The sequence below is a fragment of the Anopheles nili genome, chromosome 2 (assembly GCF_943737925.1).
Source record: "Anopheles nili chromosome 2, idAnoNiliSN_F5_01, whole genome shotgun sequence".
Classification (NCBI taxonomy): domain Eukaryota; kingdom Metazoa; phylum Arthropoda; class Insecta; order Diptera; family Culicidae; genus Anopheles; species Anopheles nili.
Genome location: NC_071291.1, coordinates 55,870,395 through 55,889,605, shown reverse-complemented (window position 1 = coordinate 55,889,605; position 19,211 = coordinate 55,870,395). Strand labels below are relative to the sequence as shown.

Below are 19,211 nucleotides of genomic sequence, written 5' to 3'. Positions count from 1 at the left end.
ACCGAACTCCAAACATTCCATGAGATTCTGTGCATGCATGGTTTGCAGCAGGGCATCATTTTGGACATCGGATGAAGCAAAAATTCATTATGCTTTGTTTGCGTTTTAGGGATCGCATCCTTCACTCTTTACACACCCACACACACAAACCCACATCCTCGCGTTGGCGAGCGCCCCCCCGCGAGCGTCGTTTTATAATCGCCGTGTCCGCTGGCCGTTCTAACACGGATAAAACATCTAATTTCTCTACTACTGACGGTAACTATTACGGTTTCGTACGGCTTCCAGACGATCCCGGACGCCACATGTGGCTTGCACATTGCAAACGCCTAACCTGCGCTAGGCACGCTTAATTACAGCTAACTACTAACAATGTTACACGTATTTCATATGTTTTGTTTTGTTTGCAACGCTTGGACTTGGACGACATTAGAGCCGTGCGTTCATTACACGGTCCAAAGAACCCACCGGATCGTGCCTTACGTTTTGCGATCGGAACTCTTCCCATCGGCTCGGAAGGACCAGCACACGTACATTGCGTGTGAGCGTATGTGTGTGTGTGTGTGTCTATATGTTTGCGTTTGGGCTCGTATGTCCTTCCACGGTCGTATGGGCTGGCGTGGAGTTATGTGCCCTTGCGTTCTGCCAGCATTCGCATACATGGCGTTTAAAGTACATGTTGCATGAGTAAATACAAACCACCAGCATGGCGTGGTGGTGGAGGAGGATGGGAGGCAAGCAAACACATACATCCATTCACACTTATACCAGCCACACACACACATACGCGTGCAGAACAGCCGGAAGCAGTAGCACGGGATTGAGAGGACGATAATTAAGCTCATCACGATGCATCCATCATTCGTTTTTCGTCCGATTTTTTTTCTTACTCGATCCTTACTCCTGCCGCCCACTCCCATCCTGCGGGCAACCTCCTCAAGTTCCTCACCAGCGACGCGAGCCGTTTCGGAAACGGATGCAGATCAACATGTATGATTATTTTTCCCATCAATACCCCGTACACAATCGCCGCGCCGGTGGGAATAATTAGTTCATTTGATATGTGTGGCTGTGCGTGTGTTTATATATATATATATATGTGGGTGTTGGGTGTACATGTGTGTGTGTGTGTGTGTTGTATTTTTACGGATCGTTGGGAGTGTGGCACTCTACCAGAGGCAAAAGCACAATAACTCCCCAAACGCATCATGTTCGCACTCGCGGTGCGCACAGAAAGAAACTATAAACATGCTTAATTGATTAACTTCTATTTTCACAGCCTAGTTGTTTTTCATTTCCTTCCGTTTCTTCGTGCTTTCCGTAACGCTCTTTCGTGCCTGCTCTATTTTCCTCTACTTTTCCTATCCATCGCTTCCGGTTACAATCACATCTTAACAAATCCGAACCACGTTGTTGGCCGCTTGTACGCCCTTATGGTACCACTTAAAAGTTGACGCTTTCGCGATGTGTGCACTTTAAAAACGTCAGCCCTCGGATCCGGTCTGTCCTAAGGTTTCCTTCACTAGCTCGAGGGATGGGGCTTTAAAATCGTTAAAACGAGAAGTGAAAACACCCACGGAAGACTAGCGCGCATGAGGAAAATGCGACCAAATCATCCGTTCTCGGGCCTGAACATTCTTCGATCTTCTCTTCACGCCCACATAAAACACAGGCATACACAGGCCCCTTCACACATACACATACACACACACAAACACACGTGTGCTCCCCCACATCCGCCTTTCTTTCGCGTGCTACCTTGCGGTCCTTGCGACTGCTGCATTTCCAATTTACTCGGCGTGTCTGTTGCGCCCACTGTTCGGTTGTATGTTTGTTTACTTTTTCAAAAGCATGGCACTCGGATTACAATCAGGCTAGATAGTTTTGGGTAGGGAAATATAAGTGGAAAACAGACAAACGAAAACTAAGAGCGTAAAATAAAAAAACAAAATACACGATCCCGTCGACAAGGTGCGATCGTAGTGACGAACTCCGGCGAGCCTTCGTGCCGTGTTGATTCGGTGATCGTTGGATCCTTCGATTGTGGGGGTGATGAATGAGAGGATAATAGACACGCAGGGAGAGGGACACGGTTGCTACATGGACTGCTGGCTGCTGGAGTTGTTCAGCTCACACCATGCTTTCCTTCTCCGGTGTCGGTTGCAACTCCCCAAACCCGGTCACACCGCCAACACCGACCGGCAGCACGCCAACCTTACGCAGGGAGCTGTCACTCGATTTAAACCCGTTGCCCTGGATGAACCCAACCAGCCAGGACTTGATGGAGCTGCGCGTTAGCGACTTCTTACTACAGCTGTCCTCATCCGGTGCTCCAACGTGCTCGAGCGAGTACCATCGTTTGCCGCTTCCGCTGTTTGCCGTGTACAATCCCGGACAGTCGTGTTCCTGTGGCGTGGTTAGGGATGTCTGGCGTGTTAATAGTGGGCAGGTGACTTGCTCCTCGGCACCCGCACCATTGCCGACCGACCCGTTGCAGTTGTTGTTGTGCAGGTACTTGTGGTACGCCGCTGCCTCGCTGTGGCTGTGGTTTGGTGCCGTGGCCAGGAGTGGCTTTGCGAGACCGGCCAGTTTGACGTCCGGCTGACCACGACCCGGTTCCGTGAAGGACTCATGGCTGATCGTTGCCACGGCCGTAGGTGTCGTTGGAACCGTTGAAACGGGTCCGAACGATTGTGAGCCAGTGCGAGACGGCACGGTAGCGGTCGTTAGTGCTCGCGCTAGTCGAGGTACACGCTTGGCCAACAGATCGAGCCGCCGACGACGGGGTTCAGCTGTCACTGGGAACGGATCGAGTGAGCGACTCTCACGCAACAGTGCCGCTTCCGGTGAACGGCCTCCACCATTCGCACTGCACAGCTGTTTGTAGTCATCGGTGGACGTAATGGAGCGCAATTTTTGGCTCAGACGGCGTCCGGGACTGCTGCCTCCCAACAGCGCTCGCTTCAGGTTGTCACTGGAGGCAATCCGGCCACTTAACGCCGTTGCAGGATTTGCTGGCAGCTCATCTCCGTCGTCGTGGAACGGTATCGAACCTTCGCGACCGGTTAAATCGGCTCTACGTGAAGCCCTCTCCGGTGGTGGAGAGTCCGCTCGGAGTGGCACCATTGGACCGAAGACGGAACCCTGCAAACTGTAGTTGCTTTCGTGATCTGCACCACCTCCAACACCGACCCGATGGGCGCAGGATTGCCGTCGACTGCCAGGAAGGTAGCTGCCAATGGCCTGTCCACCCATGCTCATGATCATGCCACTCGGCAGTCCTATGATGCTCGGATGTCGCGAGTCGTACGTCATCTTGGGACTTCGCCGAGGCCGGCAGAACAATGGTGGAGGCAGATCACGCACGTCAACCGGAATCTTTTGAATCGCTTGCTCGGTGGCCGCTTCTAGCCAGTATGTCATCACTTCACCCTTGCCCTTCATTGCAATGCGACCTCTCTCAACTGTCACGTATCCTCCGAGTGTGTCAAGCGCGTCCTTACACTGGGGTGAGATGTGGATCTTGAGTGCTTCACCGTTCGATTCCATACGGGACGCCGTATTGACTGTGTCTCCGAACAGGCAGTACCGGGGCATGGTCAAGCCCACAACACCTGCAACAACCGGTCCCGTGTGGATGCCGATGCGAAGTTTCAGCGTTTCATTGGGCCTGTGTGCAATCCGATGACTCCTTACGGCTTGCAGCAGTTCCAGCGCCATCGAAGCGATCTCACCGACGTGCCGGTTTCCATTCGTGATCGGCAACCCGGACACCTGTTGAAAGGCAATCGAAAAACTCGACATTAATATGAAGCACTGGACGTTTTCAGAACGGTGCCGGTGACGTTATGTGCCTCGGGAGGAGGACAACCGACACAAAAGCTTCACGAAAGCTCAAAGTAAACGTTTAAGGCATCGCGTTTAATTCATCCTATTTGTGCGTACTTCAAATCCATTCCAAGCCATGCGGTTTCCTCCAGCGATGTCTGTTCTCGGCATTCTGCTGTTATCTCCATCGAGCACATCAAAAGCACCGCACGTCCGTCGAACGGAAAAAGGACGCCTAAATGTTGTTGACCCACGTCAAAAGTGCCGGCAATGGAGGAACACGATGTAAATGTGCCTGCGGCGCTAACATGATTAACCCGAGTTATCAACTCTCCTCATCATAAATTCTACGCAGGATTTTGACAAAACCTTCCCATCTTACACCAAATCTACGACAGCTACGTGCAATCCTTCATTCATTCAATTATGGGCGAAATTTTCCATCAAAATGTGTTCAAAAAAAGTGTACATAGTCGGTTCCATCCTTCGCGGTTCTAATGAAAAACGCTTTTCACGGCGGATGAAACGGTATAAATACCGTTGAAAAGTTGTAGCACCACTTTTCAGTCATTATTTTAGGAGTCACTCAAGGACGAAAAGTGTAACGAAAAACAAATCCGGGCTTTATTCAAAAATACCTCGTATTCAAGCATAAACAGCCTACTGCGTGTTCGATTATGACGTAGTTGATGAGGGTTCGTATCCTGCAAACTCCATTTAGACACACATTCTCATTACAATGGTTCGATGTGGATCAGACACTTGCTTCCAAAATACATTTTGAATCGAATCCGAAATAAAAAAAAACATATAAAACCAATGGTATATCCTCGAAAAGTACGGCATAGAATTCTCAAACATAAAACTTTCCCTACGATAATGCCATTTTCTCCATTCGTCGAATAGGGAAAAAAACTCAACACACTTACCACCATGTACGCGTCACCGATCGTTTCCACCTTGTAGACGTCGTACCCCTTAATAATGCGATCGAACACCGTGTACAGGTCGTTGAGGAAGTTGACGACCTGCAGGGGTGTGCTCTCGGCGGACATCGCTGTAAAACCAACGATGTCGCTGAAGTAGATCGTAACCGAGTCGTACGATACCGGCTCGACACCGAGCCCTTTGGTCAGTTTCTCCGCAACCGGCTGCGGTAACATCCGGTGCAGCAGGTCCTCCGTCTTGCGCTTTTCCTCGCACAGCAACCGCGTCCGGTCCTGCACGATCTCCTCCAGGTTGTTCGCGTACTTCTCCATCATCTCCATCATCTGGTCCATGATGTTCTTTGACTTTCCGCCGCGCATACGCTTTAAGCGATTCCTGGAATGACGCACGTAGGACGAACGAACGAGTTCAACGATACTGGATAATACTGGGTCACTTAACGGTCTTACCTAATATTTGGAAAATCCGGCCTGAGATCAGCATTCTCGTCCCAGCACTCGCGTATGCAGTTGATCACATAATCCGACACATTCTCGTTCTCGATGACGCTCTCGATGTCGGGCCGGAACGGGTCCTTACCCGGTTCGACCAGCGCTTTCACGCGGTCAATTATCTCCTTCGGTTCCAGCTCCGTGTACCCAAACGGGCCCCGCCGGCCGATAATTTCGAACAGTATAATCGCAAACGCGTACACGTCTCCTTTCTGGCTGCCGTACACGTTCGGTTGGCGTAACAGCTCCGGTGACTTCCAGAACAGATCTGCGAACGGTGTGGGAAATTGACATTAGCAGGACATTTGGTGGTACATCCCGAGCCGGACCATACTTCGGTAGTGCTGGTGTTCACCGATCGATTCGTTCTCCGCACAATGGCGCAGGTCGTGCAGACCGAAATCCGTCACCTGCAACATCCAGCGCGACGTCACGACGCAGTTCGACGATTTCAGATTACCGTGATAGTTTAAAGCTGAACTGTGGATGTAGATCATGGCCTACCCGATCGAAAACGAAAAGGAGCGTGAGAGAGCGAAAAAAAAGGTGCAATGAATAAAATCAACAATACCGAACAATTTGGCCGCATCATGGAATCGAATCGATCCAAACGAGTCGCACCGGACGTACCTTAATTAAATCATGCACCAGTGATGCAATAAATAAATCATCTAGCTTGATATCCTCGTTCTCGACGATATCGTACAGGCTCCCCTTGGCACAATAATCAGTGACTAGTAATATCCGCATCGGTTCCACGCAGGCCCCGATGAAGCTATTGATGTTATCGTGCCGCAGGTCGCGCAGCAGCCGCATCTCCTTCATGATCTCGCGCGAGATGTCCTTGCGGCGGGAAAACTTCAGCTCCTTGATGCGCACCACCACGTTCCGAAAGCGGGCAGTCGGTGTGAACACCTGATTCGAGCACCGGGATCCGAACGATTGGGCGCTGGCCAGACTGAGCTGTGAGGTGGGTGAGATGCGAGAAGAGGAAAATGAAAAATGGGAAAATCAGAACAAATTACCAGTGCATTCAGCGGTGCAAATCTAACTGCCACGGGATGGCATTTTCTGTCGGGAGACGCGCGTTTCAATTCTGGGGAAAGCGTTAACGAGCCGTTGTCCGGGATTGGAGTTTTAAATTTTGCTCGCATTGCACTGAAAGTTAAAACGTTCTTTGATCCGGGATTGAAAATAATATTTGGCGTTTTTCTCAAAAATGTAGAAGCATCACTTTTTAGAAAGGATTTTATTTTTCAAAATATTGTCATGTAGATTTTTCTTTTTAAAATCCATCAGATGACATTTGCATCAATGACAACGATTTACTTTGAATCTATTCAAATCCAAAGCAGACATATGCAGAATATTAAAAAAAAACAATGCTTAGAATAAAATGGAGCGCTACCCAAGGATTAAAATGAATCAATTTAAGTTGTTCAGTGAGTGTGAATGTTATAGCCTCAAAAAAATTGAACGGAAGAGTACAATTTGTGCTAGGAATTTCACGTGAAAAAAACTGTTTGGAACTTCCATATTCACAAAACATTCATTTTCCGACATTTCGAGTGATAAAGCAAAACAATTTCATCTCGATGCGCAATCGTGCAAATCCACAGTCAAAACGTGAAGCACATTCAGGCATTATTTCACGTTTCATCTTCATAGCTAGTACTTGTTTGGATGAGGCTGAACATGCTGACTTTAAAGAGGAAAAATTACACATCAGAGAGTGCTTTAATGCGCTTCCCGAGCAGGGTGGTTGTTTGTAACTCCCCCCGGACGTTTACCAGTTTTACGAATATGAATATAAATGAAGCCGCATCCAACGTGAAGTCGCACGAGGAAACGCAATGATATGAAAAACATCATATTTGATTTGCAAAAACACAGAGCAATCAAACCACTTCTGGCGAGAGTCACGGCGAGCATTTTCCACGTCAAGGTGTAAATAAAATTGATATTGATGGCGTGATTCATCAACGAAGCGCAACACCGACAGCTGATACGATATAAACCGGGACAAATTATTTACCTAATGTCGCCCGATCGGTACCCCGGCGTACTCCGCTTACCGATCAGACACTCCGATCCTTCCGTCTCACCTACCTTGCTCGGTGAGGAAACGATTTCCGTGTTGAAGTAGCCCTTGATGTCACCCGGATCGATTTTCCACAGCAGGCCCTCAATTTCTAGCTCGATTTTCCATTTTCGGTAGATGCTCATCGTGATGACGCCGGCACAGAAGAGTATCAAAGCCAGCACGCCGGCGACCACCATCGACATGATGTGGGTGTCATCTTTCATGCAGTGCTCGTTCATGAAACCGCAGGACGGTTCGTCCATCGGCCGATCCGAGCCGGCCCAGTGGATCGTGCTGCCAACCTTGGACAGTTTGAACTCCTAGAGGCGAAACCCGGCGAACCCAAAGCGAACGAGAGAACGGACGTATTAATTTATTGTCATCAGGATTTTTTTTTCACTCGTCACAGCGTGTGAATCGCAGAATGAGAGGGAAGGTGAAGGAAAGCGAAAAGGACAGCAAAAATGGCGTAAGCCGTGCAAAATAACCAGCCCGAGGCAGCGGGTTTTCGTTTAGCATGGTGACCATGATCATTCTTCCATCGAACGCCAAAAAGGTCCCTCGCTTTTATGAATCTGAAATCCAAAGAGCGTATCGCATTTTTTTTTCAATGTGTTCCGTCGAGTGATTCAATATTTCCCCGGCGCACAATAAACCTTTCGATTGGTCGTGACGCAGAACAATGTGCAGCTTAACAATCCAGCTGAAATGCTGTAGATCCACAAAACCGGCCCAGCAGCCACCCTTCCGGTCCACTACGTGCGCGGTAACGGAGTTAAAAATAATTGATAATCCTTCGGCATTGTGGCGAGGTTACGCGGTTCTCATCCCAGAGGAAAGCGCCCGCTAGCGAGGGATCATTTACATTCGCCGGCATCAACTTTGTGTTTCAGAGCGCTCGGATCCGCTCGCCAGAAGAAAATCCTTCATCAGGGCGCTTTGGTTTGCTTCAACCGAATGAAGGGAGTACTGATTGAACGAATTGAGCTATCGCGCACATCTACTCTTTCTGAAGGGCTCGCCAGCAGGACGGCGACTCAAGGGCTTTCCGGTTGGTTATGCGGCTGAGTCCAATGATTACACTCAGGATTGTCCCAGCTGAGATGTTCCGGGAATATTCCAGCCGTTTAGTGGCGTTGCAAAATCGTACTACCCTTTTAGCAATGGGTGGTAGTGATGGGGGCAACTAACAGTGCCATGTTACGAAACGAAAGCACGTGTTATCAGGAGAAACCATTGCAATACCACGCAAACTGTGGGAAACTTGTGAGTTGATTATATTTCCGGATTCGCTTGTACGACAGTTTTACTATGTACCGGGTCTTTTCCAGCACGCGACTTTGCGATGTGCTCGACGCAACAATGCTGTTATGTTTAACTAGCAACGTGCAAGCGCGAAAGTTCCAACTCGTTACAATTTAATCTGTGTGCTCATTTCATTACCAGATACTAACAACCATGCCGGACCGACGGTAACATTGAAGCAAAAACAAACGGGTGAATGTTGTGTCGTTTAGACAGCCTCAAGAACATTAATTTACGAAGGAAAACTAAAACCAGTAGACTATATTCCATGAGAATCGTCTAGATAAAACACACCGTTCGTCAACGTCCTGGTCAAAGCTACCAAAACTATTTTCACTGAGAGCTTCTGCATTGGCTTATAGCTAATTGAAATAGACATCGATTAGAAAATGTTCTAAAACTCACTTTCCTGAGTGAGTTATGGAGATAACAATTTTAAAGTTTTGTTTCTCATCTAGGTTTCGTAACGTGAAAGGAACCGTTTTACGGTTGATTAAAAACCTTTAATCTGCTATTGTGAGCAATAAATTTTGTAATTCGTGGCTGGATTGTAGAGCGGTTTAATGTAAAACAAGTTGTTATACTACTCCTATAATTTATAGTAAAATTGACGAACTGAAAACCAGCACATTTAAGTTTATCCATTTCCAACTTTAAAAGCCTTCCACTACGAAACGGCATCCCAAAACCATGTCGCCGTACGACGCCAGATGTACATGCTCGACCGCCGAAACGGGCGATACGTGTTTGTAACCCTTACGAGCACATCCTGCATATATTATCCTAAATCAGTTAACGACGTGTAGACGCCCGCGGTCTGGTGTTCGTTGTAACTTTCATTTTTTTTAAAAGAAGGAAAAAAAACGACAGTATATCCGGTTCGAGTTACATTTCGCGTTCCGGATGATTACCGTTGCATGCTGGCGATACCCATACGGCTGTCTTTGGACACTACAACTAGACCCGGGTGACAGGAGAAGGCGAATGGAATACGGAAACAATCACGACTCACTCACTGGAATCTCATCGTTTCGGTGCTGGTTCGTGTCGTTGAGGTTCTGCGGTTGCCGCATCTGAAAGTGCGCGACCGGCCGCATCTGGTACTCGCAGGAGAAGTTTGCCTCCTCGTAAGAGTCTCGCTTGAGCGCCAGCACCGAGAAGTTGCCCTCCGAGTCACCGTAGTCGTCGATTTTGATGGTGGCACCGGCAACGCCTGTGGGATTGAAAAGTTTCCAGTTAAGGCTCTTGAGGTTGCGTCGGTGGCGATATACTTACTGTGGTAGGTACGATTGTTGATAATGGTTTGGATGATCTTGGTGCCGTTGCTGGCTACGTCCCGGATGACGTCGCTTGTCAGCGGCCGATGTTGCTGCTCCTCCTTTAGCAGTTTGTCCAGCGCCCAGGCGTACAGCTTCACCGAGTCGTACAGATAGGCCGCGTATATTGAAACATACTATGGCGGTGCGGGAACGACACAAAAAAATGGTACAAAGAAACAGTTACAATGCAGTTGAATCACAGCATGTACGAAAAGTATGACGTAACAAAAACGCAAGCAAAACGAGCCCAGGACAACGGTGGAAAAGGAATACTTTGATCTACCAAATGGTGTTCATTCGAAGAATTTCGACTCTTTTACGCCTGGGGTTATGCAATTTTTTGCTGCCTCTCTGTGTATGTCAAGAACCATTTAAAAACGCACCATTCCGCCGACGTTACAAACCAAATGTTAATGAGCAAAAAACACTAGCAAAAATTGTACGTTCGCGAGGCGAGATAAGAGACGCAAAAGCACAACCACTGTTTGATCGCAAGTTACCTTCAAAAACTGATTAAACAACGATGGTTGTTTGAAGAAAAACGGCTCCTTTTGCGTGTACTCGCGCACTTTGTTCGTGAAGTTCTCGAACGTGGGCAGCGGTTCCGAGGCGACGACTACGAGTAAACTTTTGCTGCGTTTCTCGAAATTCCCCGGCAGGTCCATACAGTTTCGCACGTTCGGTGGTTTTTCCACGCGCCACAAATACTTATTCGATAGCCTGAAACGGAAAAGGGTAGAGTGTAAGCGTTAGCCGCTGGCAACTCAAGTGATGGAAGTCGAAATATACTAATGGTGGAACGTTGGTTGTTTATAAACGAAGAATTAGATTTTTTTAAGAAGACGGGAAATGCATAAATTGAAAAAAAAATGTAACCATGATTGATTTCAACCAAATCAAAGGGAAATTATTATTTCAAAACTCTTGACGATTCCAAGGAAGTACTCAGAAAGATATTGTAAACTAATATGGAAGTGCAATTATCAGTGAAAAGTTTTGCTTTTTTGAAGCTATATTGATTTGCAACAGGTTTCAATACATCAGGAGCTTTTTGAAAGACGGCAAAAACAGAATAAAAAGAAAATAATTCCAAGCAGTAAGATAAAAATTGTACAGAGAATACTCAGATCGTTCAACTGTAACTAACAAATTTGGTAAAAAAGCATGAAAGCACGAGGATTCTTCGATCCGGCTCGATTTTCATGGAACGAAATCGTCAACGCTAAATTTCGTGTATTTGATTTTTGAAACCCATGTAAAGAGACATAAAAAATATGCCTCCATCAAGTGCTAATGAATTAAGCTACAACACCGTTGCGCTTAAATTTGTTAAACATAAACCGGGTAGTAGGTGAAGCAAAACTTACTTAGGCGAATAAGTCATCATGTCGGCAGAAATCACGAGATATTCGCCCTTAGCGAAGAGCTGCATACCGTCCATGGTGGCCATCATATCGACAAGTTGATTACTATTGCCGAGAAACACGTAGATTCGGGTCCTATTCATCGTTTTTTGGATGACCTGCAGAAGTGCGTAGGAAGAGCAAAGAGAAACATATCGAAACAAGAAGTGAACATAATGCGATCAGGTACACAGTAACACACATCAGACAGCGAGGGTTGAGTTAGTGTTGCATGAGGTTGTGTAATTAGAAAATTGAACTCTATCACATGTTCGAATCATAGCAGAGCTTTTGAGATTTTTTTTTATTTTATCCCTGGGTAAATTTTACTAGAAATGCTTTCCAATATTTTGATTTTTTTTAGATTGAAGTTAAACAAGCAAGTATCTGCAAGTACTAGATTCTACAATTCTTCAATAAAATATATAATTCCATATTTTTTCTAATGTGCTACAGTTTGAAAAGTTTAATTTGGAGAAGACATATTACTTTAAGTTTTTTTTGTAATTTAAAAAGGAATTTTAAGAAAATAACTAAGTTTAAATTATGTTTTATTATACACTTGAAGTTTGATATCTAATTCATTAAAATAGAGAAATTTTTGCTATTGCTGTTCCAGACATACAAAAATGCCTTCATCAAAAAATAAAGAAAAAATCATTTCTATCCGTGCAAAAAAATCATTTGACTCATTAATATAAACTTTGTAGGCCGCAGAATTTCACGAAATTTAACTGAAAACTAATACCTGTTAATTATTTTAGTTAACTTTTGTGTTCAAGCGAAAAAATATATAGATGTTATATGCCATCAAAATGCAGTTGTACACTATGAATTGCAGCATAAACTTATCATCCTATCTAAAACACTTCTGGAGCTGTTCGTACAACGAAAATTGCTTTTTATCATTCAAAGTAAATGTTGTATAAAAAAGGACGAAGTGTTTCGGTTCTCAACTGAGCCGGCCATTGTCCTTGACACTTGTGAATAAATGAGATAGAACACAAAAAAAAGTGTGCGATGAAAGCGTGTTGCACAAAAGCCTAGATGCATTTTCTTTCCCCGGGTGGCCACGGATGCTGGCGGGCGAAATCGTGCATGAATGAGAAGAGTACGTGCGGATGATGGCAAGACAGATTAACAAGACAAACTTGCTGCTCTAGACAACATTTAATTATTTATGTAATAATATAATACCGTGTACCAATATCCACTACGGCAGCAATCCATGTCGTCCTGGCAGCACTTGTAGTTGTCGAACACCATCTCGACGTGATTGACGGACAGGTTGTTGTGGGCGGCTTGCGTTTCGAGCGACGTGGCCACGTTCTTCCACAGCTGCTCGTGGATGATGGAAAATTTGCGCCAACCGTAGTAGGACAGCAGCGAGATGATGGATTTGGTAACCTGAAAACGGAGCAGTTAGTATACCGGGTACGAAACTGGTTCGACGACGACTACCGTACAAGAGAACCGTAATCCTGGCGTACGACAGTGGACCGACATTGCTAATTGAATGCTTCCTTCCGTAATTAAATGCATAAAGACTCCGGTTCATAGGGCAACCGAAGAGAGATCAACTCGTTTTGCTAATCATTTACCGTCACATAAAAGCAGCAATGTTGGCAGGTGTAATGACGATGAAACCGACTCCTGAACTTTGCTTACAAATTGAAACGTCACTAAGTCACGACACAGCTTACAGGCAACATCAAAGCAAGTGCTTTGTTTCACATCGCCTCTGTAAGGAAATGTTCTAGGTTCTATCACCGTACCATACATAGCTTTGATGGTACGCAAACTGGACGGGTTGGTTGCTACTGTATCTGGGTTCCTTCTTCGTCGAGTTCCTAGACGAAATTTACATTTGATAAAGTGTGCCAGCGCATAAGTAGCAGTTAAATCTGGTACGAAGCATCAGTGCAGCTTGTTTGAAGCCAAAAGAGAGATCAAAAGATGCTCCGAGAACATTCTTTTGCATGCGGGCAAAAATGTGAATGCATATTTTTACCGTTCGTGCATCTGAGAAGCGCTTCGTTGGTGGCATGATTTAAAACAATGTTTCAGATGTGCTTGTTGCGTACGTAATCAAGCAAAAAGCACCAATGAAACGGGCATCATTGGTGACTGGTTGTACGGTATGAAATTATTGCGAAAAATACCTGCTGCGCAACAATACCGCTTAGGGGCGCTTCCATCGGTTCATTAGAATCGGGTTGGGGGATTCCAAAAATCAAAGCACAACGAAACAAACAGCATTAATGGCTTTAATTAATGTGATCCTATCGCGATTTTTAAGCCTCTCTAATCTGCTAATTAAAAGTAACAAATGAGAACTGGCAGTCAAGCCTATTTGCCAAGGTACGGTTGTTTTCGTTTGCTTTAGTTTAATCAAACATCTAAATACAAAACAACAAGAAAAAATGCTGTGGTTTACTTTCATGTAACTTAAAACATTTTCACATATATTTTGACATTGTATATAAAGTTAGTAATTTTTATAAATTACACTTTAGCTTTCCAATCATATAAAAATCATTATTTCATACTCATTTATTTAATTAAACCCTAGAATTTTCAGGAAAAAAAACTTTACTCTAATATTTTATTGTTGCTTACATCTCATGTTGCTTAAACAGGATCTGGTCTAGTCAATCGTTGAAATAAAAAAAAATATGTTTTACATCACGAATGTAAACTTCGCAACAAGAAAATGAATAAATTCCAGTGATGTTGAAATGGAGAGATAGCTAAAATGTGGCAGGAAATCCGACGCCAAGGGGACCATGGGCGCGTGCACCAATTCTACCAAACATCAAACAAAAGAACATGCTCCACAAAAAGCCTAAGAAAAATCCACGCGCCGTTCGCGACTTGTCGGTGGGGCTTCAATTTTTCATTCATATAAGTGTACGCGCGAAATGAACACCATCGAGTGCGTGACAATTAACATGAAACGAATTTAAACAAAAAAGAAATCGCATCATTTAATTGCCTACTTGCTAACCGACCTCGTGTCGTGATGTAAAATGCTTCATCAGTACTTCCGATCGACACCGTGGTCGTGCGCAATCCGAACGACAAATTTACGGGTGTCAGCTTTCCGGTCGAAATGCAATCCGGAAGTGGCCACTATTTGACGCGGCATAAAATCGTGCACCGAGGTGGGGTATGTGAAAAATGTATCGTAGCCTCTTTCTAACACACACACACACACGCACCAAGACAGGGTATTTTTGGAAGAAGGTCCGGACGGGCTCGAACGGAAAAAATGCTGACACGGTCGCATAGTACGCACAAGCGGCAACAAGCATCCACTCCGGTTGCTTCCGTTTCGCTTTCAACAGGCGCAAAATGTCAGCGAAATCAGACACCGCCGCCAGGAAGGTGCCATACGTACGGAAACGATTATTCGAATGCGTCGCTAAGTGAGTCAACCGGCGAAGGTAATTCGAAACTGTGGTATGAAGTGTGGAAGCGGAAAATAATTTGAATAGAAAAATGAACACGGCCTTCGTCAAGGGTGGCATAATTATATTCCTCCCGCTAGGCGGCGTTGTGCGATTGCGTGTCTGATCGACCCAATATGTATGCTAAATCAATCAATCCGTATGCCAGCTACCGACGTTCCATTGCCTGACGGGTCGAGATTGATTTTGAGCCGTTTGCAATGTAATCATATTTTGACGGCTGCTCGTCGGAATCACCACCAACCGAAGTATCCTTTTTGGAGCAGCACGCGCACCAAAAAGCTCGTCAGTTGAATCTTAGCTCCTTGGAAATGCGTCTGTTTTTTAGCGATCAAATCGATAGCTACTGTTGCACCATCGTTTACTGGCGCCTTTCGCAGATGGTTTGAGGTTGCGATTGAGTTGAACCTAAAACAAACATGTAAACATGATCGAACATCTTCTTTGATGCCTACACCTCAAACATTCCATTCGTTTATTTTTGCACTATTTACAACCATCTGAAAAACCCCTCAACATCGAACGGAACGGGAAGCATTTAAATTGAATAAATAAACATCGGTATCGTCGTACGCTGGAGAACATCGTCACATTGGTTGATGTGTGTGGTGTTAGATTTTTTTTCTATTCCACCGAAGAATTTCCAACAGGAGAACGGAAGGAACCAACATACATTCCTGTAGGAAACTTTTACACGCCGTTCGTCGTTGCATACATACCTGAGTATCGGGTGGCTCGGTTCGGGCGAAGGTAGGAATAGGTGAGCTACGTTGAAGCTCGGAACATCTCTGCAAATAAAGCGATACGATACGCTGTTAGAACCGTACGGAGGTCGAAAAATAAAAAAATCATTTGAAATTGATTTACAAACTGTTGCGCAATCCGTTCGGCGAAGGTGGAAAAGTTAAGACTAACATTTTCCCGCTTGTCGAAACACAACAGATATTTTAATTATTTTATTGTTTTACAATTTGACGATTTTAATTTTAACATTTGTGTAAATTAAAAATATGGCCTTTGTAAAAAATATGGCCATTGAACTTTCTGGACCAAAAAAAAATGAATTCATAGTTCATTGGGTTCTTCATCAACCCAATGCGTTCTTGAGTGAAATTGAATTTCTGATTGAATTTTAATTCCAATATGGAAGGAATATTTCCTTTCCCATATTAATAACTAATCAAACGAAATATACTTTACAAACCAGAAACAGGACCACCATCTCATTCCCACAGCGCTGCTATTGTGGAGTTAATTAGTCATCCCTCCCATTAGCATAACTGAACAGAGATGCGCCCCCGTGTTTGCGTTACGAATCGCGCGAAGCAAACGACGAGAAGGACACGATGGCAGAAATATAATAAACATAACAGCGACTCAAGGCTCCTCATGCCCGGTCAGTCGATATTGCTTATAATTATGCAAGGAGATGTCTTCCCCATCATCGAACGCATCGGATCGAATGGGACCAGCTGACTGGCCGGTGGCAGAAATGGCACAAACCCGGAGAGCCAATGATGCCGATTTGTCGGGCCATTTATGGGCCACTGCATTATGTCGGCTGGATGCAAAACACAATCGTGTCAGCGCATCGTATGACATCGAGTGAAATGGGTGCATCCTTCGGGTCGGATGGCGCAAATGGGGTTATATTTAGAGAAAGCATTATTCATTTCTTGCAACACTTTTGGACATTGTACGTCGGCAAGATGTGGACCATCATGGCGCTGGGAAATGGACGCGCGTAGCCGCAGTCTCGAAGTGCACTTCAACGAAGCATCCTTAAGCCCCGACAATGTGACCGAACGGCTGAGTAAACAGCAACCACGATAAATAAAACTAAAATTGATGGAATGCATGAAACATCGGTTGGAGATAAGATGTATTTTTTCTTGGAAGAAAACGATACTAGAAAATAGAAAATAGTCCTCTAATGCATGCAAGTACTGCCACATTGTGCAATTCAACGCATACTTCCGTGGATTTGCTTAAACTATTCTTCAAGAACAGTTTATTTTTTGATAAGGATATCAACAATAATGTTTCATCAACCAAACACATTTAAAACATTTTCGATTACTGTTTTTAAAGCCGCATTTTAAATACATTACAGAGCTCAATCCCATCCCATCGTTTTTTATTTTTCCATTAGAAGTTATGTGTCAACTAGTTGCTATCGTTAGACGATGTATACGATTTACTTATCAATCGATTTTTGAATATTTACCATTGGCAAATGGCGTATTTTACCGTCGAAAATGTGTACCAAAGCAACCAACTTTAGTATCCGGGAATAAGAGTATACTCACGTAGGAGATCATTGGTATGTCGCGGCTCTGCGAGACGATGGCTTCAGTCTGGCAGGTGCCCTCGGGGCCAAAGAAGGCGGCCACACCATCACAGATCATTTCAGTGATGACGCGGGTCGCGACCACGGTTTCGCCGCGCGTGTCGTTCCAGCGCAGTGCCAGCGTCACGTTCGGCAGCAGGTCCGGATCGTTGTTGATCTCGTCCAGTGCCATCGTCAGTGCACCCGAGATCGTGAGACCCTGCTTCTCGATCAGATCGCCCTTGACCGCGGTCAGATAGCCGAGCGTCAGCACCGTCCGGTTGTTGTGGAACTTCTGGTGCGGCGAGTTCTCCGGCATCTTCGTGATATAGGAGCCGGACGAGTGCGTCTGCTGCTGCTGCTGCTGTTGTTGTTGCTGGTTCGGTTGATGTTGCAGCAGCAGCGACTGCGGTTGGTAGGGTTCATGGTGGTGTGGCTGAGACGATGGTGCCGATGCCTCGTCAGCGAACGGACCTCCGGAACTGCCGGGACCGCTCGGAGAAAGGCTGGCACCGGCGCCATTTGGGCCGGGAATTATGGCCACAGCGGCCGGGACATGGCCGAAAGCCACCGAGAGCAGTGCGAGCAGTAGGACGGGCCAACGCGTCATGGCCCCCTCGAATGGGGCCGATCAGCGCGACTCCAACCGATTTCGAACACCGGCTGCAAAGGAGAAGAAAAGAGAAAGAAAATTAAATACAAACTTACAATTGTGATTTTGGAATTGAGGTGCAAAAACTATCGCTTATCAAAAGAATAAGCGTATTCAAAAGCGTTCATTTCTCCTATCAATCGTGGCATAGATACTACCGATATTGTCTTTATTCTCTTCAACCTAACGTCTCAAAAAAAACGATTCTTATCATTTATGTAATTCTAGAATAACAAATCTATAACTCATTAAGTTTCACGACCACACAGTTCCTTGGCGCATTGATAGAAAATATATATATAAATTTCATCCGATTACCAGAACGAAAGCGTCGAACCGTACACATTCCGCGGCATTAGCATTATTGGTGGAATAAATTAGCGTGAACATCCCTCGATTGAAATCCTTCCCATAAAATGTGTTTGCTTTGTGTTGCGGCTCACCTGCATTATGCAGGTTCAGAAGGGTTACAATACTGCTAAGTCCAAACGCCAAACAATTTCACGCCATCAACAACCTGGTATTAAGCGTCTCCCAACGGTAGCTAAAGAGCGCATGATGAAATTGTTCACTCATGCTTCTAATGCAGTTACGCTAGTTAATAAAGCTCTAATGCCATCCGACGCTGCCAAATTGCCCCATGAGAGAAGCGATGGCAAGATGGCAAGGAAATCTTAATTATGCTGGCTTCTAAGTTGTGGCTGGTTCACGTGTCCAGTTGATAAGTACTCAAACATATTTAAATGCCTCACGCACCGACTAGTAATTTTATTATTTTTTCTCGATATTTTTGGACATGCGCAAAAACACATAATAAACAAAACTGTTGCTGAAATGCTGATAAACACAATTTGAATAATATTAGGACGAAAAATGAATAAAGTTCTAAATAAAGTGTTAGTTTTCCACCTTATTACTACAACTTTGCAACGACTGTCCCTTTTTGCTGGCCCCAAACAAAGAGTTCAAATTGGATCGAATACGCTAATGGGCACCCTTCACCCCTCTTCAACATCATCATAAAACATCTTTATTGACTTATCAATCCGCACGTTTGATTGAATGCATTTACCTCCCCCAAACGCCGGCGAAACGTTATGTAGCTCGCCAGCGTCATTTGCCAACGCCACGTTCCGGGATTTGGCATCGCAGAAATGCACATGGGGTGTACGGGGATCCTTTACCGACCCATTTGCACGCGTGTGCCATCTGTTGACTGATCGTTTCGCGGCCGAAGGGGGCGAACATTTAGAGCCCGGTCACGTGTCCCGTGATTATTGGATCAAATGTGTTCGTGCACGAGACGAGGGTGCAATGTGTGCGAGGAGAAAATAGTGAAATTTGCGGCACTTTGTCACGCGGCACCCACCTCATCCCGGGTGC

At 45.3% G+C, this 19,211-nt stretch overlaps 1 protein-coding gene across 1 annotated transcript; it reads right to left on the bottom strand.

Moving 5' to 3' along the window:
• Window positions 1-1,123: 1,123 nt before the first annotated feature.
• On the bottom strand, window positions 1,124-17,786 carry LOC128721836 (receptor-type guanylate cyclase Gyc76C-like). Its single transcript, XM_053815633.1, has 13 exons — window positions 17,157-17,786; window positions 15,567-15,635; window positions 12,575-12,784; window positions 11,342-11,496; window positions 10,475-10,694; window positions 9,931-10,108; window positions 9,672-9,868; window positions 7,377-7,670; window positions 5,898-6,230; window positions 5,602-5,767; window positions 5,226-5,535; window positions 4,758-5,151; window positions 1,124-3,774 (listed from the first exon to the last, which is right to left on the bottom strand). Exons 1-13 carry the CDS (start codon window positions 17,784-17,786, stop codon window positions 2,131-2,133), a joined length of 4,800 nt encoding a protein of 1,599 aa, XP_053671608.1. The 3' UTR covers window positions 1,124-2,130.
• Window positions 17,787-19,211: the final 1,425 nt, after the last annotated feature.

Bases quoted from the DNA above. Each gene is read 5' to 3' on its own strand.
- LOC128721836 (XM_053815633.1), bottom strand. From the start codon at position 17,786: ATGACGCGTTGGCCCGTCCTACTGCTCGCACTGCTCTCGGTGGCTTTC. The intron at 9,869-9,930 runs GTAAGTATATCG...TCAATCCCACAG, and splicing joins CAACAATCGTACCTACCACA to GCGTTGCCGGTGCCACCATC. The intron at 5,152-5,225 runs GTAAGACCGTTA...GCGTCATTCCAG, and splicing joins CCGGATTTTCCAAATATTAG to GAATCGCTTAAAGCGTATGC.